The sequence below is a fragment of the Egretta garzetta genome, unplaced genomic scaffold (genome assembly GCF_000687185.1).
Source record: "Egretta garzetta isolate BGI_Z169 unplaced genomic scaffold, ASM68718v1 scaffold583, whole genome shotgun sequence".
NCBI classification, from domain to species: domain Eukaryota; kingdom Metazoa; phylum Chordata; class Aves; order Pelecaniformes; family Ardeidae; genus Egretta; species Egretta garzetta.
Window position 1 is genome coordinate 209,693 of NW_009259189.1, and position 16,414 is coordinate 226,106.

The window sequence follows — 16,414 nt, forward strand, 5'->3', positions numbered from 1 at the left end:
TGATTCCCATCCTCCCAACTAACCCCTATCCAGTTAATAATTTCCCCCCAACCCCCCCCCACCCCCCGCTTCTCCACACAGTGGAGTTGTTCTGCTAGCGTGATGCCACTACAGGCAACAGAGCTTCATCACTGTAACATCAGACACACGAAAGAAGAGAGACAATCCTTTTTGGTACAATATAAGATCGTGTGAACAACAGGCAAACAGGTAAGACAACTGCAGCAAGTAGTCCAATAAAAATAGTAAAATGGACTGAGGTTTGTCCTTTTGGTCCCGAACGGCAGATATGTGTTAATGGAAACAAAAAAAGATGCCGTAAACAGGCGTGTTTAGGACACAGTACAAGCTAACTCCTGGGAACAGATTCTCATGTCCATGCTCTCTCACAAGCTGTAAATTGACATTTTTTAGAAAGAAATGCAGCAGACTTATCACTGAAGAAAATGTGGTGTGTGGTCACTGAGCTGCAAAAAGATCACTCGAGCTCGCCATTTAACTTTATAACCATGAAGGTATGAAGTAACACTTGAAGTTAACGAGGAAAGAGAAATTACATCACTACCAAGTGAAATGAGCTGCTGTTTAGCACATTAAGACTTACGGTGAAAAATAATTGTCCATGTATGCCAGTTACTAATCTTGATTAAATAAATAGGCTGCTAAGAAATGAGCTGCTGATGACAAGCCAGCAACCTCTTGTCAATCTCAAAATGTGTTTTGGTTTTTTTCCTACTGTTTAGCACATTAAGACTTACGGTAAAAAATAATTGTCCATGTATGCTAGTTACTAATCTTGATTAAATAAATAGGCTGCTATCATGCTTAAATTAAGGTGAATGTTAATGTTTCTATTCATACTTTATGAGCATGGCAAAGATTTGCAGTGCATTAACAGAACTGACTTAACTCAGAAGTACAGAAAAGGATTTATAAAAGGGTTTGCAAAATAGCATAATGAAGCCCTTCCACCCTCCCAAAAATCGTAACTTTCTGCCTCTCATTTGTGAGCTGAGCACTATCATACATACAGAACCCCAGATCATAAAGCAGTTCAGTGAGTATACAGAAACAGGATATTAGCATATTTTCTCCAAAGATAAAATAGATACTAAAAATCAGAACTCTTTTTACAAATATGAAATATGCTGCTCAGCTGTCCACTGCATGTCCTCTTCAGTGCTCTGTGACTGATTTAGTGATCGCCCATCACCCCAGCATTTCAGAAGCTACGATGAAATGGGAGGGTCAGCATCTCTGTCTTCCCCCCAACCATTTTCCCTTTTCCTTTTGCCAGCTTGCTAGTCAAAAGAGTATCTGATACCGTCACCAAATTGCATCTTTATCATTCATTACTGTTACTGCTCCTTATTCCTGGAGGAATGACACTCATTTGTTAAAACAAATCATTAAAACAATTAAAACAAACCACCTTTAAAAGTGGTCTGCTTTCAAAAATAACAGATACTGCCAAGGTACATAAGAGAAAGATCCCTGCCCTTACCAAAAACTACCTTGCTTAATCCCTTTATCGCAGCACAGCAATCTCCTCCTAACAAATAACATGAAGGAGGGGTTAGTATCTTTTATTTTTGCAGGGAGGGGTTAGTATATTTATTTTTGCAGATAAATTCTTAGTTACAGACTAAATAGCAGTATTACAAATTAGATATGACAGCAATACAACTTGGGAAGCAACCAGTTCATGTTAAAGGGCCATTCATTACTAAAAAATCTGGTAAAAAAACTAGCTCCAACAAAGTATCAGAAAACCAACAGTAAAGAATCCTGGATCAACAAAAAAAAAACCCCACCCAAACTGGATGGGAGATTTTGGTCATTAATAAAAGCAAAGCTAATTTCCAAATGCTTTTTTTTTATAATTCATCATTTGTTCTAAATCTGTTCCATTCTTACAACTTTCTATTATGTAGCTCTGAACCTAAAACTGGTTTTTGTTAGTTTTTTAAGGTGGTTACATCTTCAAGCTACTTTCATGGCTAATTTTTTTTAAATAAAAGTAACATTTACAGGCTGCATAAAAATGTTTACTTGTTGTAAGATCCACCAGGCTTTGTGAATAACATATAACTAGACTAGAGAGAAATAATTTCCTATTTTATTACTAATAAGTTTATTTCTAGCACAGCCTTATGCTATCCTGCAGACAGATGTGGTGCATTTGATACTTACTAAAAAGGTATATGGAAAAAAAGTCTGAATGGATTTTTTGGGAAGATGAAACAGTTTTTAATCTATTATTGCCTATTTTGGTAGTAAAGGGCATGTACCACCTCATCTGGAAGTATAATAATTTGATTTTCAGAGGTTTAGAGCTAGACCAAACTACATTTCTAAATTCATTTGAATATTTGTATTTCAAAGGCCCTTAGTTTCATGCTTTATTAGCTATAAATACAAACGTCATGCAGTGCCCACATTTTTGAGCATGAATATCTTTCCTGCAAAAAAGGAGCCTTGTCTCAACAGTTTGCTTTTTTATTTAATTACAAGTAGGGTGACTGATTATCGGTGATAAGCGGATAAAAAGAAAATTTAATAGGTAATGGTCTATCTACTGTTACAGTTTTATGCATGCTCAGACAGTGCACAAGAATGACATCTTCAAAACTAAACAAAAATATCTGCACGAAGAAAACGTACCAAAGATTTCATCTTTTTTAATGTACAGAGCAGAAGGGGAACATTACTCTTATGCAAAAAATTATGTCACTTGGCACGCATGAATTGAAAAGACTAAAAAAAAAAAAAAACAAAAAAAAAAAAACCAACAAAAAACCTTGGCAGTACGAGCTACCTTCTAGAAAAAAGTTACGGATTGATAATACAGTGGTAAACTGATGGCTTACTGGGAATGTGCATTCAGTCTGACGGCACTCCTGAGCAAAAGAAAGGAAAAATGTTATGCGCTCTCCATCCCTTGTTGGTGATGATATGAACCTTTGAACATGATATTGCCTAATTCCCCTGAAAATCATATTTAAAAGAAGTGACAGGCAATTTGCTATGCTGTCTGGGATAGTATTTTGGTGAAATCTGATCACCAGGAATACCAAATTATTTTTATCTTAAAATCAAAACATAACCACAATGGTTTTTATTTTCCAGGTGTTTTTAATGTCTCTCAGAGACATTTCTTCCATCCTCAAACTGCAGCTCTTTAACCCTGGATCTGACAAACATAAATGTTCAGAATATAAATGCTGTCTCTCTCATTTATTTTTTTAAAATCTCTCCCCAAAATCACACCATTTTCAGTGTGATTTAAAAATATAACATTTATTACTTGAGGCACTTAAAATACCTACATGTTTCAGGGAAAATATATCAGATCACTATTAGTATTCAAAACTACTCTGAAGCAAAGTACTTACAGAGCTATTTTATGCATTTAATTACATTTTTAGTTTGCTTAAATTTTCAGTCAGGGAGAATAATTTTCTACTGTCTGTGTAACCTGGTTTTCTGAAATAATCTAATTAGCTTTCAATAATGCCTTATTTGTGGTGCCTTACAGGTTAAGTAATTTCACTGACTGCTGCAACATAAAAATACTTCTGCATTTTGATTTGTAAGACAGAGAGAACAATGAAAAAAATCCAGATAAATAAAAGGAAACTTCTAATATCCCAGGTGCACTGGGATTTGTTCATCATAATTTTACCAAGCAGTAAAACTACAACTAGTCTTCATATTCCTGGACAGGACTTCTTGAACACCAGACACGACTTTATAAGCCGTCAGCTTCTTCAGCACAGCTACATGCACGAGGTATTCAAAATGTACTTTTTAATTATTTTCCCCACTTTTTTTTTTCCCCCTTAACATTTGTAAAATGGTAAAATTTACTTAAGTTTCCTTCACATCATCTAGGCATATACTGTTAGCTGGCCACAGAGGGCAGAGACACTTAACATAAAAGGTTTGCACTTTAAAAAGGCAATTCACTGCACACTGAACTAAGGATGTAAGGATGGGTTCCCTCCAGCATATATTTGCTAGGTACTATGCTCTAGCACAATGAAGGAGCACATTTAAGCAGCACCAATGAAAAGAAATTAAAACTAAACTCCTGTTTTGTACAATAGTCTTGGTTAATTAGACTAACCGATATAAAAAGTGTTCTTCTTGCATTTTTCATAGGTGCCACTAATGCTAGAGGGTTTGTTTGCACTGTCACAGTATTTTGTAAACCCCTGATTTAGTGCCATACAAGTACAGAATAATAAAAAAAAAATATATTCCTTACCTCAAAGAGCTCAGTTTTAAAATAAGTACCTGCACAGCGCAGTGCATTGCTGTGCAAAGATGCTTGAGTTAGCCCAGAAGCAGTGCAGCTGAGGCAGTAAGATGCTCTGCCCAGCTTAATTAGCCTTGCAGAGAAGCAGGCTTTATCAGCCTGGAAAATACATTCTGCCACAGCTTAGCCATTCCACTTCCAAAGGTAGCTCTTTCATGGCTAGCTCAAATTTGAAGCTAGCATTTGGAGACCATGTAACACAGATACATTTCAGGCATCATAAGTTTTTTGCAATGAACGAAAATATCTATTTCTAATGGTTATCATTCAGGTCACTCTTACTCCAGTTAATAAGGCAGGATTTCTAGGTAAAATAAAACTTAACTAATAAGTGAAGGAGTGAAAACTCCAAAATTTAATGTGTTTCAAAAAGCACTTTTTAGCTGTTTTAAAATCTTACCTTTCAAACCACAAACTATGTGCCCCTAAAGCATTCCAAATTAGTTTCATTACACAACTGTTCAAATTAACTTAGTTGTACAGTCTCAAAGCCCTTTCCACAAGTATTCAGAGACTTCTGAAAGTTCACCAACCAAAACACAGTTTACTAGAAAAGTGAAGGTGAGCCTCAAAGAACAGGCACAAGAGATGAGACATTACTTTACCCTGCATACTTATACTTCATGCCATGGTTTTACAGCACTGACAATTCTCCCTCTCTTCTTCAGAATGGAAGGTTTAAGCAAAAGTCCACACACAGAAGTGAATTTTCTCAATTTTCTCAAAAGGCACTCTGCAACATTCAGCTCTGGTGTGTTCCATAACACAGCTTACACGTATGATTTCACTGTTTTGAAGTATTGCTATATTACACATACAGAAAATCTCTGAGAAAGTAACAGTTTTAAATACGAGAAAATAATAGTCAAGAATGTGTGCAGTAAACCTTCCACAACAAACCTTTTCAGAGCAACTTTTTGGCTATAAAGAAAATGAAAATCTTACTAAAAAGGCTTATACTGAAAATCTTGCCATATATATGACGCAATGAAATATGGTTTTTAGATGTATGACATACAAATAAACAACTTCACCTTCAAGATTAAAGAAAACAGATGGCAGGTCTCAGACTGCCAGAAAACTAATCCTTTCCCTTTTCAGATCTACAATACTGCTATAAAAATCCAAGATTAGCATCTCCATCACTCTATTCAGAATCATATTAAGGTGATAAGCAACAGTTATTGCTGAAAACATAAAGGTAGTGACTGACTTTGATTCACTGGTAAATGCAATAATCTTATGATTGCTTCAAAAATTAATTTCTTTTTTATCTTGAAAATTACATTAGCTTATGTCTGATCATGTTGGTAAGGTTTTTAAGGTGAACACCTGATTTCTCAAGCACTGCTGTTTTACATAAAATTTCTGTTTTCCAGAACGGTCATGAACCTATGAAAATGCAGGCTTATGCTTCAAATTTAGAATAACAGAACCAAACCACCATTTCAAGTTACTAGCTTTAAACCCTTGAGTATATTACAAAAATATACACATTGAAAAAAGCACTCCTCAAAACATATATACCTTAACACAAAGACATGCTGCTTCATAAATATCTGTTTAGACTATTGCTTAACTTCTACCACAAAAAATTGCTATTTCAAAGAGCCAAAAAAGCAGAGAGAAAAATCATAATGCAAAACGGAAATTACTTTTTAAAAAGGTTCTCCTAAACCCTGAGATTAACAGATGATGTCAGTATGTCAAAAGTAAGAGAAGTTTGATAAGAAGCTTGAGAGAAACTCGATTTCCCACTTTTTTCCAAGTGTAATTTTACAGTTTAACAACTTAAACTGGTCACTTCCAAAGATTTCTGTATTGTCATAAATAAAATGGTGAAATTGTATGTTTTTCAATGTTCCATCATACAATAAAGCAGCATCCTTAGAAAAGAAAATCTTACCCTTTCCCATGTAAAAGACAGACCTAGTGCGTCAAACTGTTCCCTCATGTGTTGAATATTACTGCAAAATAAAAAAATTTTAAAATGTATTAACTTTAAAATATTTCTATCATGAGATCCTATTTAAAATCAGGTGCTTATAAAGTTCTGAGAAATCAAAAGCACTAGTTAACCTCTAAACACGATTATCTCACTAAAAGTGAAACTCAAGAAACTGTCAGAAAACTCATCTTAAATAAAAATTTTTAAAGTTCCTAGTGTATTCTGGTTCGATTTCAATGGCTGTGTGTACAAGACAATGATTTTTCTTCTTTTGATTTGAGCATAACTGAAAAGCAAATATGGCACCATGGTTTGAGGGAAACGTTCCTGAAGCATCACTTCTCATTATTTTTAATTACCTTTACTGCAGTTGAGCCAAAGAGCACTCCAAAATCTTCACAATGCACTAGGATGTACTTCTACAATCAGCTCAATCCTGCTCTGTTCTGGCAACGCTATCCTGGCTGTATTTTGCTTTGGCTCTGGCGATCGTGTGGCTATAGGAGGAGTTGAGTCAGCCCACCCCTTCAGCTGAAGACATGCCCTACAAAATTTCTCCAAAAAGCCCCCACCAGTTTTCTTGCTTCAACAGGCAGATCACACCAATACTGTGGCTGCAAAACCAGCTGAGCCAACACAAAGGAGGCGGTGGGAACATATATCCTGAGAGGTGACAAGGAACCCCTAAACTTCTGGTGGCAGCACAGCTGTAGATAAACTTAAGTCAACTGTGAAACTGTAGGGCTAGACTTTGCCCCAGATGGATTATATCTGAAAAGTAGATACATCAGAACATAAATGAAGTTTAGTTTGAAAATGTATTAAATACAGTTTACTAAAATATTCACAACTACACAACATTAACTAGTGACCCACATACTTTAAAATTGCTCAAAATTTCTTAGGGACTTTCAACTTGCTACTAAAATGCATTACGCCAGATAAAGTATCAACTGTCCTCCCAGAGTGGCTAATTTGACAGTCATGAAACCAAGCATTTAATTCTGGGCCAGAACAAACTTGCACTCCTGAATAACTGAGTAATGCAAGTATCCTGTATTAACAGTTGCAGAGCCCCAGTTACACTAGAAAAGGCCTCCCAGCAGGGTCGTATCAGCACGGGTATACCAGGAAATCCCTTTACGGACTCACAGCTTCCACTGGGAGAAACCATACTTTCAGTAGTACTGCTTATATTAAAGTCCCACTAAAAATGAATATACCAATAAAAAAAATTTCAAATTTGAGTGTATTTTCACAAAGCTTCTGCCACCATACTCTTATAAACAAACATTTCTGCGTGTTTTGTATAAGTAAGTCTGCCTTCAAATTGTTTTATGCTTTTTTCCTAACTTTGAGAATGTAGGTAGTAATACTCAATTGGAGCTCATTTTAAATCACCTCTTCAGAAAGTTATGATGCTTGGAAATTTGGTTGTTCACTCCTGAACCAAGTAAGCTGAAATGCTTACAGTGTGCCCCCTTTTACATGGGTGGCTGGCTCTGCTCCAGGGCTGACTAAAACACATCAGGTTGCTACCACACCATCACAGCTTCACGTTCAGTTCAGTCACCCCTGCTGCAGGCATGAGAAACATTCAGGACAGGGACAGTGGAGAGAATGGGAGGCAGAAATTACTCCAGTGCTCAGAATTGAAACTGCCTGTATGATGAGCCAGCTCCCTTCCAGCATAATCAAAAAAATTGGGTATGTAGATAATTTTCCTATTTGGTTGTTATTATAATCAGCCTCGATGATGTGCTAACTTTTCTCACTCAGTTTGTGGTTATAATATTATTATTTAACTCTTAAAACTAGATAAACATTTTTTTTCAGTACTAAGGAAACTTTCAAAGCAAAATTTTCGTCCAGTGTAAAACATCTTGTACTTATAACTACTGGCTGAACTGCTTTAAGTGTATGGAACAACACGTGCCAATTTACAAGAAAAGAGAAAAACAGAAGAGCACAGAAAGTAGCAGAAGAGAATCAGCTCAGCCTGTGCCCTACCACATGCTTTTTGATACGACCCAGACAAAGAGCTTAGACGAGACAGGCTGAGCCGGTACAGCACTTTGCTACTGCAGTCTCTGACCCACACGCTCACTGCTTTTCTGTTGAGCCAATTCAACTCCGTCAGCTGGTGGATCGGCTTTCTTCTGAGTTAGCAAGCCAAGTCAGTTCAACAAGATGTCCTACCAGTGCCAAAGCTAGCACCAATGGTGAGGAGGGACCACGTAGTAGAGAGGAGGGGAAAACACTGACCCTTCCGTAGTCACAAGTATTTAATGTCAGCCTCATTGTCTCAAAGCTACAACCTTCATTTCTTTGCACCTCATTTTCACGTAGGTAAGGACCACAGTAACCCTCTATCTGGTGAAAGTTCCATCAAGATCATCGAGTTAAAAATAAGGCACTCAGATAAAACAGATACGTAACTTGTTTTACAGCTGAGCTTCAGTAGGCTTATTGAAGGAAGACAGAAATCATCAATTTACTGACCATGCTACAATATAACTGGTAGCCCACAACACACTGCAGTGATGTTTCAGACTCTCAAAAGAACAAAACCAGGATTTTGTGAGTTGATGGTAACTGGTTCTTGTGTATATTCTCATCTAAACTTCACATGAAGGAAATTTGTAAAAAAGAGCATAAGTAACTCGAAATTTGTGTGTAGTACACTCATGCACTGTCCCTAGGTGAAATCAGTTGTCATCATATTTTAGCTGGAAAAATATCAAGCATCTTAACATGGGACCAGAAGCATGAAAAAAACTTAAAAGAAACAGCATTATCAAAGAAGGAAATGGATCAAGGTCCAAAAAACCCACAGCTAGATTGCTGCACCCAGAGCACAACAAACAGCTTCACTTAAGAAGATTGGTTTCTGAGTCATTTATAGAAATTAACGTTTACTTATATAACTTTCTACTAATTTTAAAGAATATTAGGGGAACACAGCACACAATTCTGTGGTCTAAAGCCCCAAATTTTCACAGAAATCAGCAGCAATAACGGCTGCTTATCACTTTCCAAGACCCAGTCTCAAATGAAAAAACTATCTTCCTCTCCTGCATGGTACTGAAAACAACTAGTAAATCTAACCACGTAGCTCATCATTTTCAACTGTGTACTCTATACTAAGATTTAACTTGCGATAATGAAATTCTGATTTATTTCTTACTCACTGATATCGGTGTTTGAGAAAAGCTACTCTTTCAATATTCTACCTTATTACAAGTTAAAAGTAATTGAGAGGAAAACATTGAAAATCATCCCGATACATTTGTTTTTCGAAACTGAACCATCTGCACAGTCCCATAAAACACTGGCAAAAAACCCTGGACCTTTCTGTAACATCATCTTCTACTTCTACAGTGGGTTTGCTCTATTTTGGTGGTTTATGGGGGCCACAGTACAGGTATTCACAGTGGAAATGTCATATTACTTAAATTCATTAAAAACTACCTTTGTGTCCAGCTTGCAGGGTGAAGGCCATGTTCAACTGCAGCATTTTCAGCTGGCAAACCAAATGCATCCCATCCCATTGGATTTATCACCTGTAAGCAAAAAGGAAAACCACAATCTTACATCACTTTCTGGAATGGCATCAACACCACACGCAGGCCTCTAAATAATGAATGGCATTTTGCATCCAAATCATGAACAGCGTTTTGCATTTCAGCATTTGCTTTTTCTGAATTGAACCTCTTCAAAACATGCCCACTACGGCTAGGTCTGTTTTAAAAGATGAATATGAAGCATACTTGCTATCTACAACGTGATGTTAGTGGGAGCTTAAAGTATTATGTAATAAATAAATAGCTGATGTGTAGCCTACTTTTTTTTCTTTTTCTTGAAGAAAAAAAGAATAACTCCATGACTATTTCAATACCAGGTTAACAATGACAAACACCAATCCTTTGTAAATTTGCGTGGTGGTCAAAATTAGCAGTTGATGCTACTGCTAAACAGAATCAAACATTCATCCTAAAGGAGAAAAAGAAAGCAAGCCAAACTAATTGAACCACTGGTTTTGTAACTGTAGCTGATGTGTAGCCTACTTTTTTTTTCTTTTTCTTGAAGAAAAAAAGAATAAAAATATCCTATGATAACCTTAAACCCAGCAGATAAAATGAAGAGGATGGGGAAAATTGTTTTAGTCAACTTTTACTAAAATATCTTCTGTAAATATAGACTGCAGACTGACAAATTGTATTTCATGACCACAAATAAATAAAGGTGGAAACAAATGTTTACTACAAAATAGAATAGATAATTTCTGTTGAAATAGATATATATCTTTCCTATTAACATCCAATTTATTTAGAAAAATAATCTAGCAATACAGTAAGTATTCAAGAAAACTGTTTAATAACCAGGGAAAGAAAGGCCAGTGCTTAAGATGCTGTCATACATTGGATACCTGATAAAAGCAATCCCATTTCTTACACCTCCAAATATGCTACAAATTCAATAACTATGATTAAAGTTACACAAGTTTAACAATAGCAAAACATTGAGTAACATTTTACAGGTTGTAAGAAATAAAAATTTTTACCCCTAAAAGTATAAAGAACTTGTCCTTTAGTGGCATGTAAGCAAACAAGCAATAAGAAAGCAAGCCCAGCAATGCCAATCTCATAAACTATCTCCATGCAAAAAATCTGTTAGTTTCTGAAGCATCAGAGCTACTTTTGTCACTGGTTTGAATTATTTTTATTCTTCTTTGCCACAACCTTGCAATCCTCTGACTTCAGGAGATTCTTTCATATAAAGATATTTTATAGACATGTTTATAAAGGTACCCTAAGCACAAACTCAGTGTAAAAGCAAAAGAATTTAACAGAAGTGACTCCTCAGCATCCTTGTTTTCAATACTGAACTAAAACTAAATCTGCTGTATATCATTTCTCTGCTGGTGCAGCAACAAAACCAAAGGTATTACCCTGTAATCAAATTGGATTCAAGTCAGTACAGTACGGGTCCATGCACAGCACGAGTTTTTTTTGTATAAATCTAATAGAAATCTGAATGCTGTGCTGTGTTACAAAGTTTCCCTATAATCAGGTTGTTGTTCCTTGTATTGTAGTGTCAGAAAATATAAGAGTTAGATTTCCTCACTCCCCACTTCTTCACATAGTAAGCATTACATGGAAAAATCTCATTTGGAGCCTAAACCACTTGCAAATGCCCCGTTGAAGACAACCTCCCACCCTCCCCAGTAATCAAAACTATTGGTATAAAAGAGAAAAAAGAAAGGTAAACCTTACATAAACTACAAATCTCAATAGAATTTTTTAAGTACACACTAAAATACTAATTTCTGCAGCTCATGTCTTTTTGACCACTACTATTGCTGAGCACTGGTCTCTGGACAGAAATGATGAAATAAACCTGACTTTTTTTTTTTTCATGTATAATGCATATTTTCTCCTATTTATACCTGTTTGTTTAGACAAATGCCCTACATTTGCATCCCTACAAATGCCTTCTTTGACTACAAGCTGAGGCACGTTAAGTGAGATTAAAAAAACCCAACTCTATTAATTTTTGTAAAATTTGGATTCTGAAGATCTCCTGGATAGACAGGCAGGCAAAAGCAAGGCACAATCTCATTCCTCATGCTCATGAGCAAAAGGATGCGGGAAGAACAGCTTCACTACAGGCTCCCCAAAAGGGCTGACTGATGCTCCAGACAGCTAATGTGCAGACATTTTATCACTGTACCATCAGCGCTAGCAGGAGTTATCTGCTCACACAGATCTTCCCAATTCTAGCATGTATATTAAAAATACCATACGGTATATCCGCTGTATATCACATTCAAAAGACAGCTCAATTTAACAACCAATAGCATTCCTCAAGTTAAAGGGCTGAAGAAATACGCTAATTCAAGTCTCAATCAGAAACCTGAATTTAAAGAGACATTAAAAATATCCTCAAATTAATCTCCAGGATAGATCTATTTATGTAGTTGCTATAGAGATGAATGTAACACACACAGTGGTTTAGAAAATGATTTCCAGTTTATTGTCTCTTTTACTTCTCTGCTGTGAATGGATTTGAAAGGTTTGTGAAACGCTTTTGTCTAAACAACAGGTCACCTGCTTCTGGCTGGAATGTACGTTACGTATCTGCAGTTAAAATGCCACGGTCTCCACGCAGCACTTGGCATTACATCCTGACTCGGCTTAGCCACCATAAAACACAAGGCTGAGATTAACTGCATAGTTCTGAAAAGCATCAAAAACCTCAAGAGGCATGGAAGGGGAGAAGAAAGTATACTGCTAACATGTCAGAAGTTGGTATGAAGAATAAAGGAACAGTTCAACTGTTCAAAACAAAGAAAAAATAGGAAGAAAGACATTTTGAAGGCCAAAGAGTATTCATTGTAGCTCCTTGATGGGTTGGTCACGAAAAAAAAAATTCCTCCAGCATTACAGATGGCAGAAGAAAAGGAAGAAAAGGTCATACGCTTTCTTGAATGCTGACTTGATTGCTTCTGAGAGCAGTCTCTAAACCTGATGCAACTCAGGGATCAATTCTGAGCACTGGAGTGACCATTCTTCCAAGCATCGCTTCTCTGTACAGACAGTATTTTCTCTAAGACGCAAGGAGAAAGAAAAACAAATAATGAACACATCTTGTAGAGAGAGGAGGCCTGCCTATGTCTGAGGATGTCTATACCTGGTAAAAGACAGCAGGCTATAGTTTCAGTCATTTCAAGACAGCAGAAGCCAGTACTATCTCCAAAGGCAGCTGCATGTTTCTGGTCTTCACGATGAAGCAGAGAGGTAAACTTCCTGGTTAAAACTACTAGGTTAGTCTTGAACACAGAGGGCTTGATATCCTCAGAAGTTCAAATGATCCAGCAGGACCAGCTATGAAAAATTGGCATTTTCTATCACTCAACATCTTAGGTTTTGTGCAGGAACATGAAGTTGCAAGGAAGTGATTTATTAGTGTGTGGGGAACAAAGTGCTCGGTAACTACCAGACCGAGTGGTCTTTTCAGGAGCAAATTACTAAAAAGGAAAACAGTTGCATCTTGAAACATTTTAGATCCCAAAGATTCCGATTTCACGTTAGCTTGAGGCATCACTGCAAGAATCATTTCATGGCCTGGTCAAAAGTCTGTTGTTAACGATGGCTAGAGCTCCTAATGTGACCATGGGATGAAGCAGAGGAAGACACAGTAATTGCATTAATGCACCTCTGAGATCTCAGCTCTTCCTTTCAGAGACTTTTCATCTATTCACTGCTGTAACAATCAGCCCATCAGACTGACATTAGTAGGCGAGATCAGGACGTACTATATAACACAAAGCTGACAATGATCTCATAACACTCAGTTCTCTGCCTCCGTCAACATAACTAGGACAGACGATTCAGTGAATTTTCCTTAATGTTTTTAAGGAAACAAAGAACTTGTTTGCTCTCCTGATGTGCTCATGTCTCAAAACTATGACCAGGGAGCTGACTCATCTTTCTTACAACCAGATTGATGCATTCTAAATTTTAAGAAAGACACCAGAATCAGTGTCAAAAATGCCTGTACATAAATGTGTTTTCTTCAGAGAATGTGTGATAAAAGAACCAAAAATGAAAACAAAGATCTTTGCTTACAGATTAGTGATCTGAAGCAATACAGGAAGGTCTACACCCCCGTCTCTAGTTATAGCCCCATGACACATTCAACATGAACTAACCAGAAAAGGCTGACAAAATCGGTGATCTGTGGTCACGAGTTCCAGCTGCCAGAAAACACCCCTGGCTCCAGCAGCAGTTTTTTGTCAGCCTCCTTGCAGCTGATCTCATAACTGTGCAACCACACACAAGTGAGACAGTAAGGACACGCGGCTGGAGAGGGGAAAGCAGAGGACGGCTGCTTTTTCCGCTGGCTGCCTACGGTTAGGCTGAACACATTGAAAATCTGATTTGTAAATCAATAGATTACAGAAACAATACATTTTAAATACAAGACCTTTACCTGAACGCAGCCTAGATTGTCTTTTAAGTGTACTAGGTAATAAACACCATTACGCAACAGCTACAATTATCACCACCACACAAAAAAACCCCAAGCAGAAAAGGCACACCTGGAAATAGGTTAAAACAAAGAATTTTTGACTACTGTGTACATTCTAGGAAGGACCATTGCAATGATTCTCTGCAAGAGAATGCTGCGTATTTGTATTCTGATAAGGCACTTTCGAATTAAAAAATAATCAACCCACACAGGTTTCTATCAAAACATAACTCTGCTTATAAAATGCTCATTTATTTCTTGTTCTGACAAGATATAAAATATAAAAAATTCCTCTACATCCACACACTACTACGAACACTTAGGAAACAAAGGTGTCACTCACCTCCTTAATCTCACACATTCTTGCATAACATAATTGCATTTAAAATAATATCTCATTTTCTCTCTCTTTCAAAATGAACAGAGTGAACTAATTAATACTTTCAGTACTTGCTACTGGAAAACTAAGTTTAAATAAGATTCAATTCACATAGGATACTTGTAATACTTTCCACTCGGTTTATACCACAGAAAATAATCTGGCAAAAGGACACAACAGCCTCACACACACAAAAAAAAATGGTGGAGAATAGCAGCTAATGGTGATCAGAAAATGGAACTGTACTGAAATAATTCATCCTACAGATGAATCCATTTATAAAGTTTGCCTGTCTGTCTTCAATACCATTCACTTTTGCAATTTCAAGAGTATTAAGATTCACTGCTGAAAGGGAAAACAATTAATGAAAATAAATCCAATTTAAAAAAAGATGCTCTGGATAGAAAGAAAACACTAAGTAATTTTGGTATATTGTGGAAATACCACTGACAATATTCCAATCCCATCTATCAGGAGCAGTTTAAGTATAAATTGCGAAATCTGATCGTAGTGTACAGGAGTTTCACCCTGAATTGTCCAATGATCATCCTCATTTCTGCACAACTCACATATGACAGCCTTGCTGTGGTATCAATTACAATTCAAAATTTTATTAAAAAGGTATCACAGGAACTATTGAACTGACTATTGAACTGATCGCTCTCTGTTTACTGATTGCTAAGGGAATTATTCTCAGTCCTCTGGGAGGCAAAAATTACCCACTTTGGAATTTATCATAGACATGATAATGATAGCATGATAAAGCAACAGTAAATACATTTTCCCCAAGCAGCAGCAGACTGGAAATCCGCCATGGTGAAAATCACCATGAATATCTCTATAATTTGTACATGGCACTCTCAAATAATGAATAGGAAATCTCTTAGCTTCTTACAAACTTGTACATTTGAATTCACAACATGCATATAAATTTACAGTGAAAACACAACCAGAAACTTCACAGTTTAGTTCTGGATTGGTTTACTAATAGATATAAAATTGTAATTTAAAATATATAAATTACTTTTTCATAGCATTTTTAAAGAAATACGTTTGTAATAAGATCTGTGACTAGAACTCTCCATGCACAAAAATAGTTTTAACTTCAAGAAAAATGTTATCCTTAACACTTTTTCAAAAGAAGCTAGCTCACTGCATTCATGCCAAGTAATTTATATGGTTTACAGTTCCCACGCAAAGACTTCAAACTTCATCTTCAGTAATTAGAATGTAAACAACTTCTCTTATCTTACAACAGATGTACTCTCCAAATCATTTACCCAGCAACCGAATCCAAGTGCATGACAGAGTTTGTTTCCCATGCACTGCCTACAGGCACTTGAGGAGCGTTGGAACAAGATGATGCTTCACTGGTCAGATTTTCAGGTGAAACAAACAGGACGTCATCACCCATCGGTACAAGCAATGTGCTGGCCCCATATCAATACAACTCTGGTGATTACCTCTGTACTGCAATACGCACATTCACGCATCTCCTACTGAAAACTCTGCGAAGCTTATCCTTCATCAGCATGCTGAAAAAGTGACTGCCTATTGCTACGTTGCACTTGCATTAAAGCCCACCCCTGCACACCATTTAATAAATGACCAGCCAGTCATGTATTGCAGAAAAGGCTGCTGCTCATTAGGTAATCTGTTTGATTGCCCATTTTCAGTGTCATTAGTCACCAATATCTATGGCTTTATGTTGAAGCAGTGTTTCTTCCAAAAA

At 36.6% G+C, this 16,414-nt stretch overlaps 1 protein-coding gene across 5 annotated transcripts in view; it reads right to left on the minus strand.

Annotated features, from left to right (window-relative positions):
* LARS2 (leucyl-tRNA synthetase 2, mitochondrial) overlaps positions 1-16,414 on the minus strand; it is a 90,532-nt gene that overhangs the window by 65,492 nt on the left and 8,626 nt on the right. For all 5 annotated transcript variants that reach the window (XM_035891334.1, XM_035891331.1, XM_009635731.2 and 2 more), the window contains 2 exons: positions 9,741-9,832; positions 6,228-6,288 (listed from right to left, as the gene is read on the minus strand). In XM_035891334.1, coding sequence (XP_035747227.1) covers positions 6,228-6,288; positions 9,741-9,820 — 141 coding nt within the window. In that variant the 5' untranslated portion in view covers positions 9,821-9,832. The remainder of the gene's footprint in view (positions 1-6,227; positions 6,289-9,740; positions 9,833-16,414) is intronic.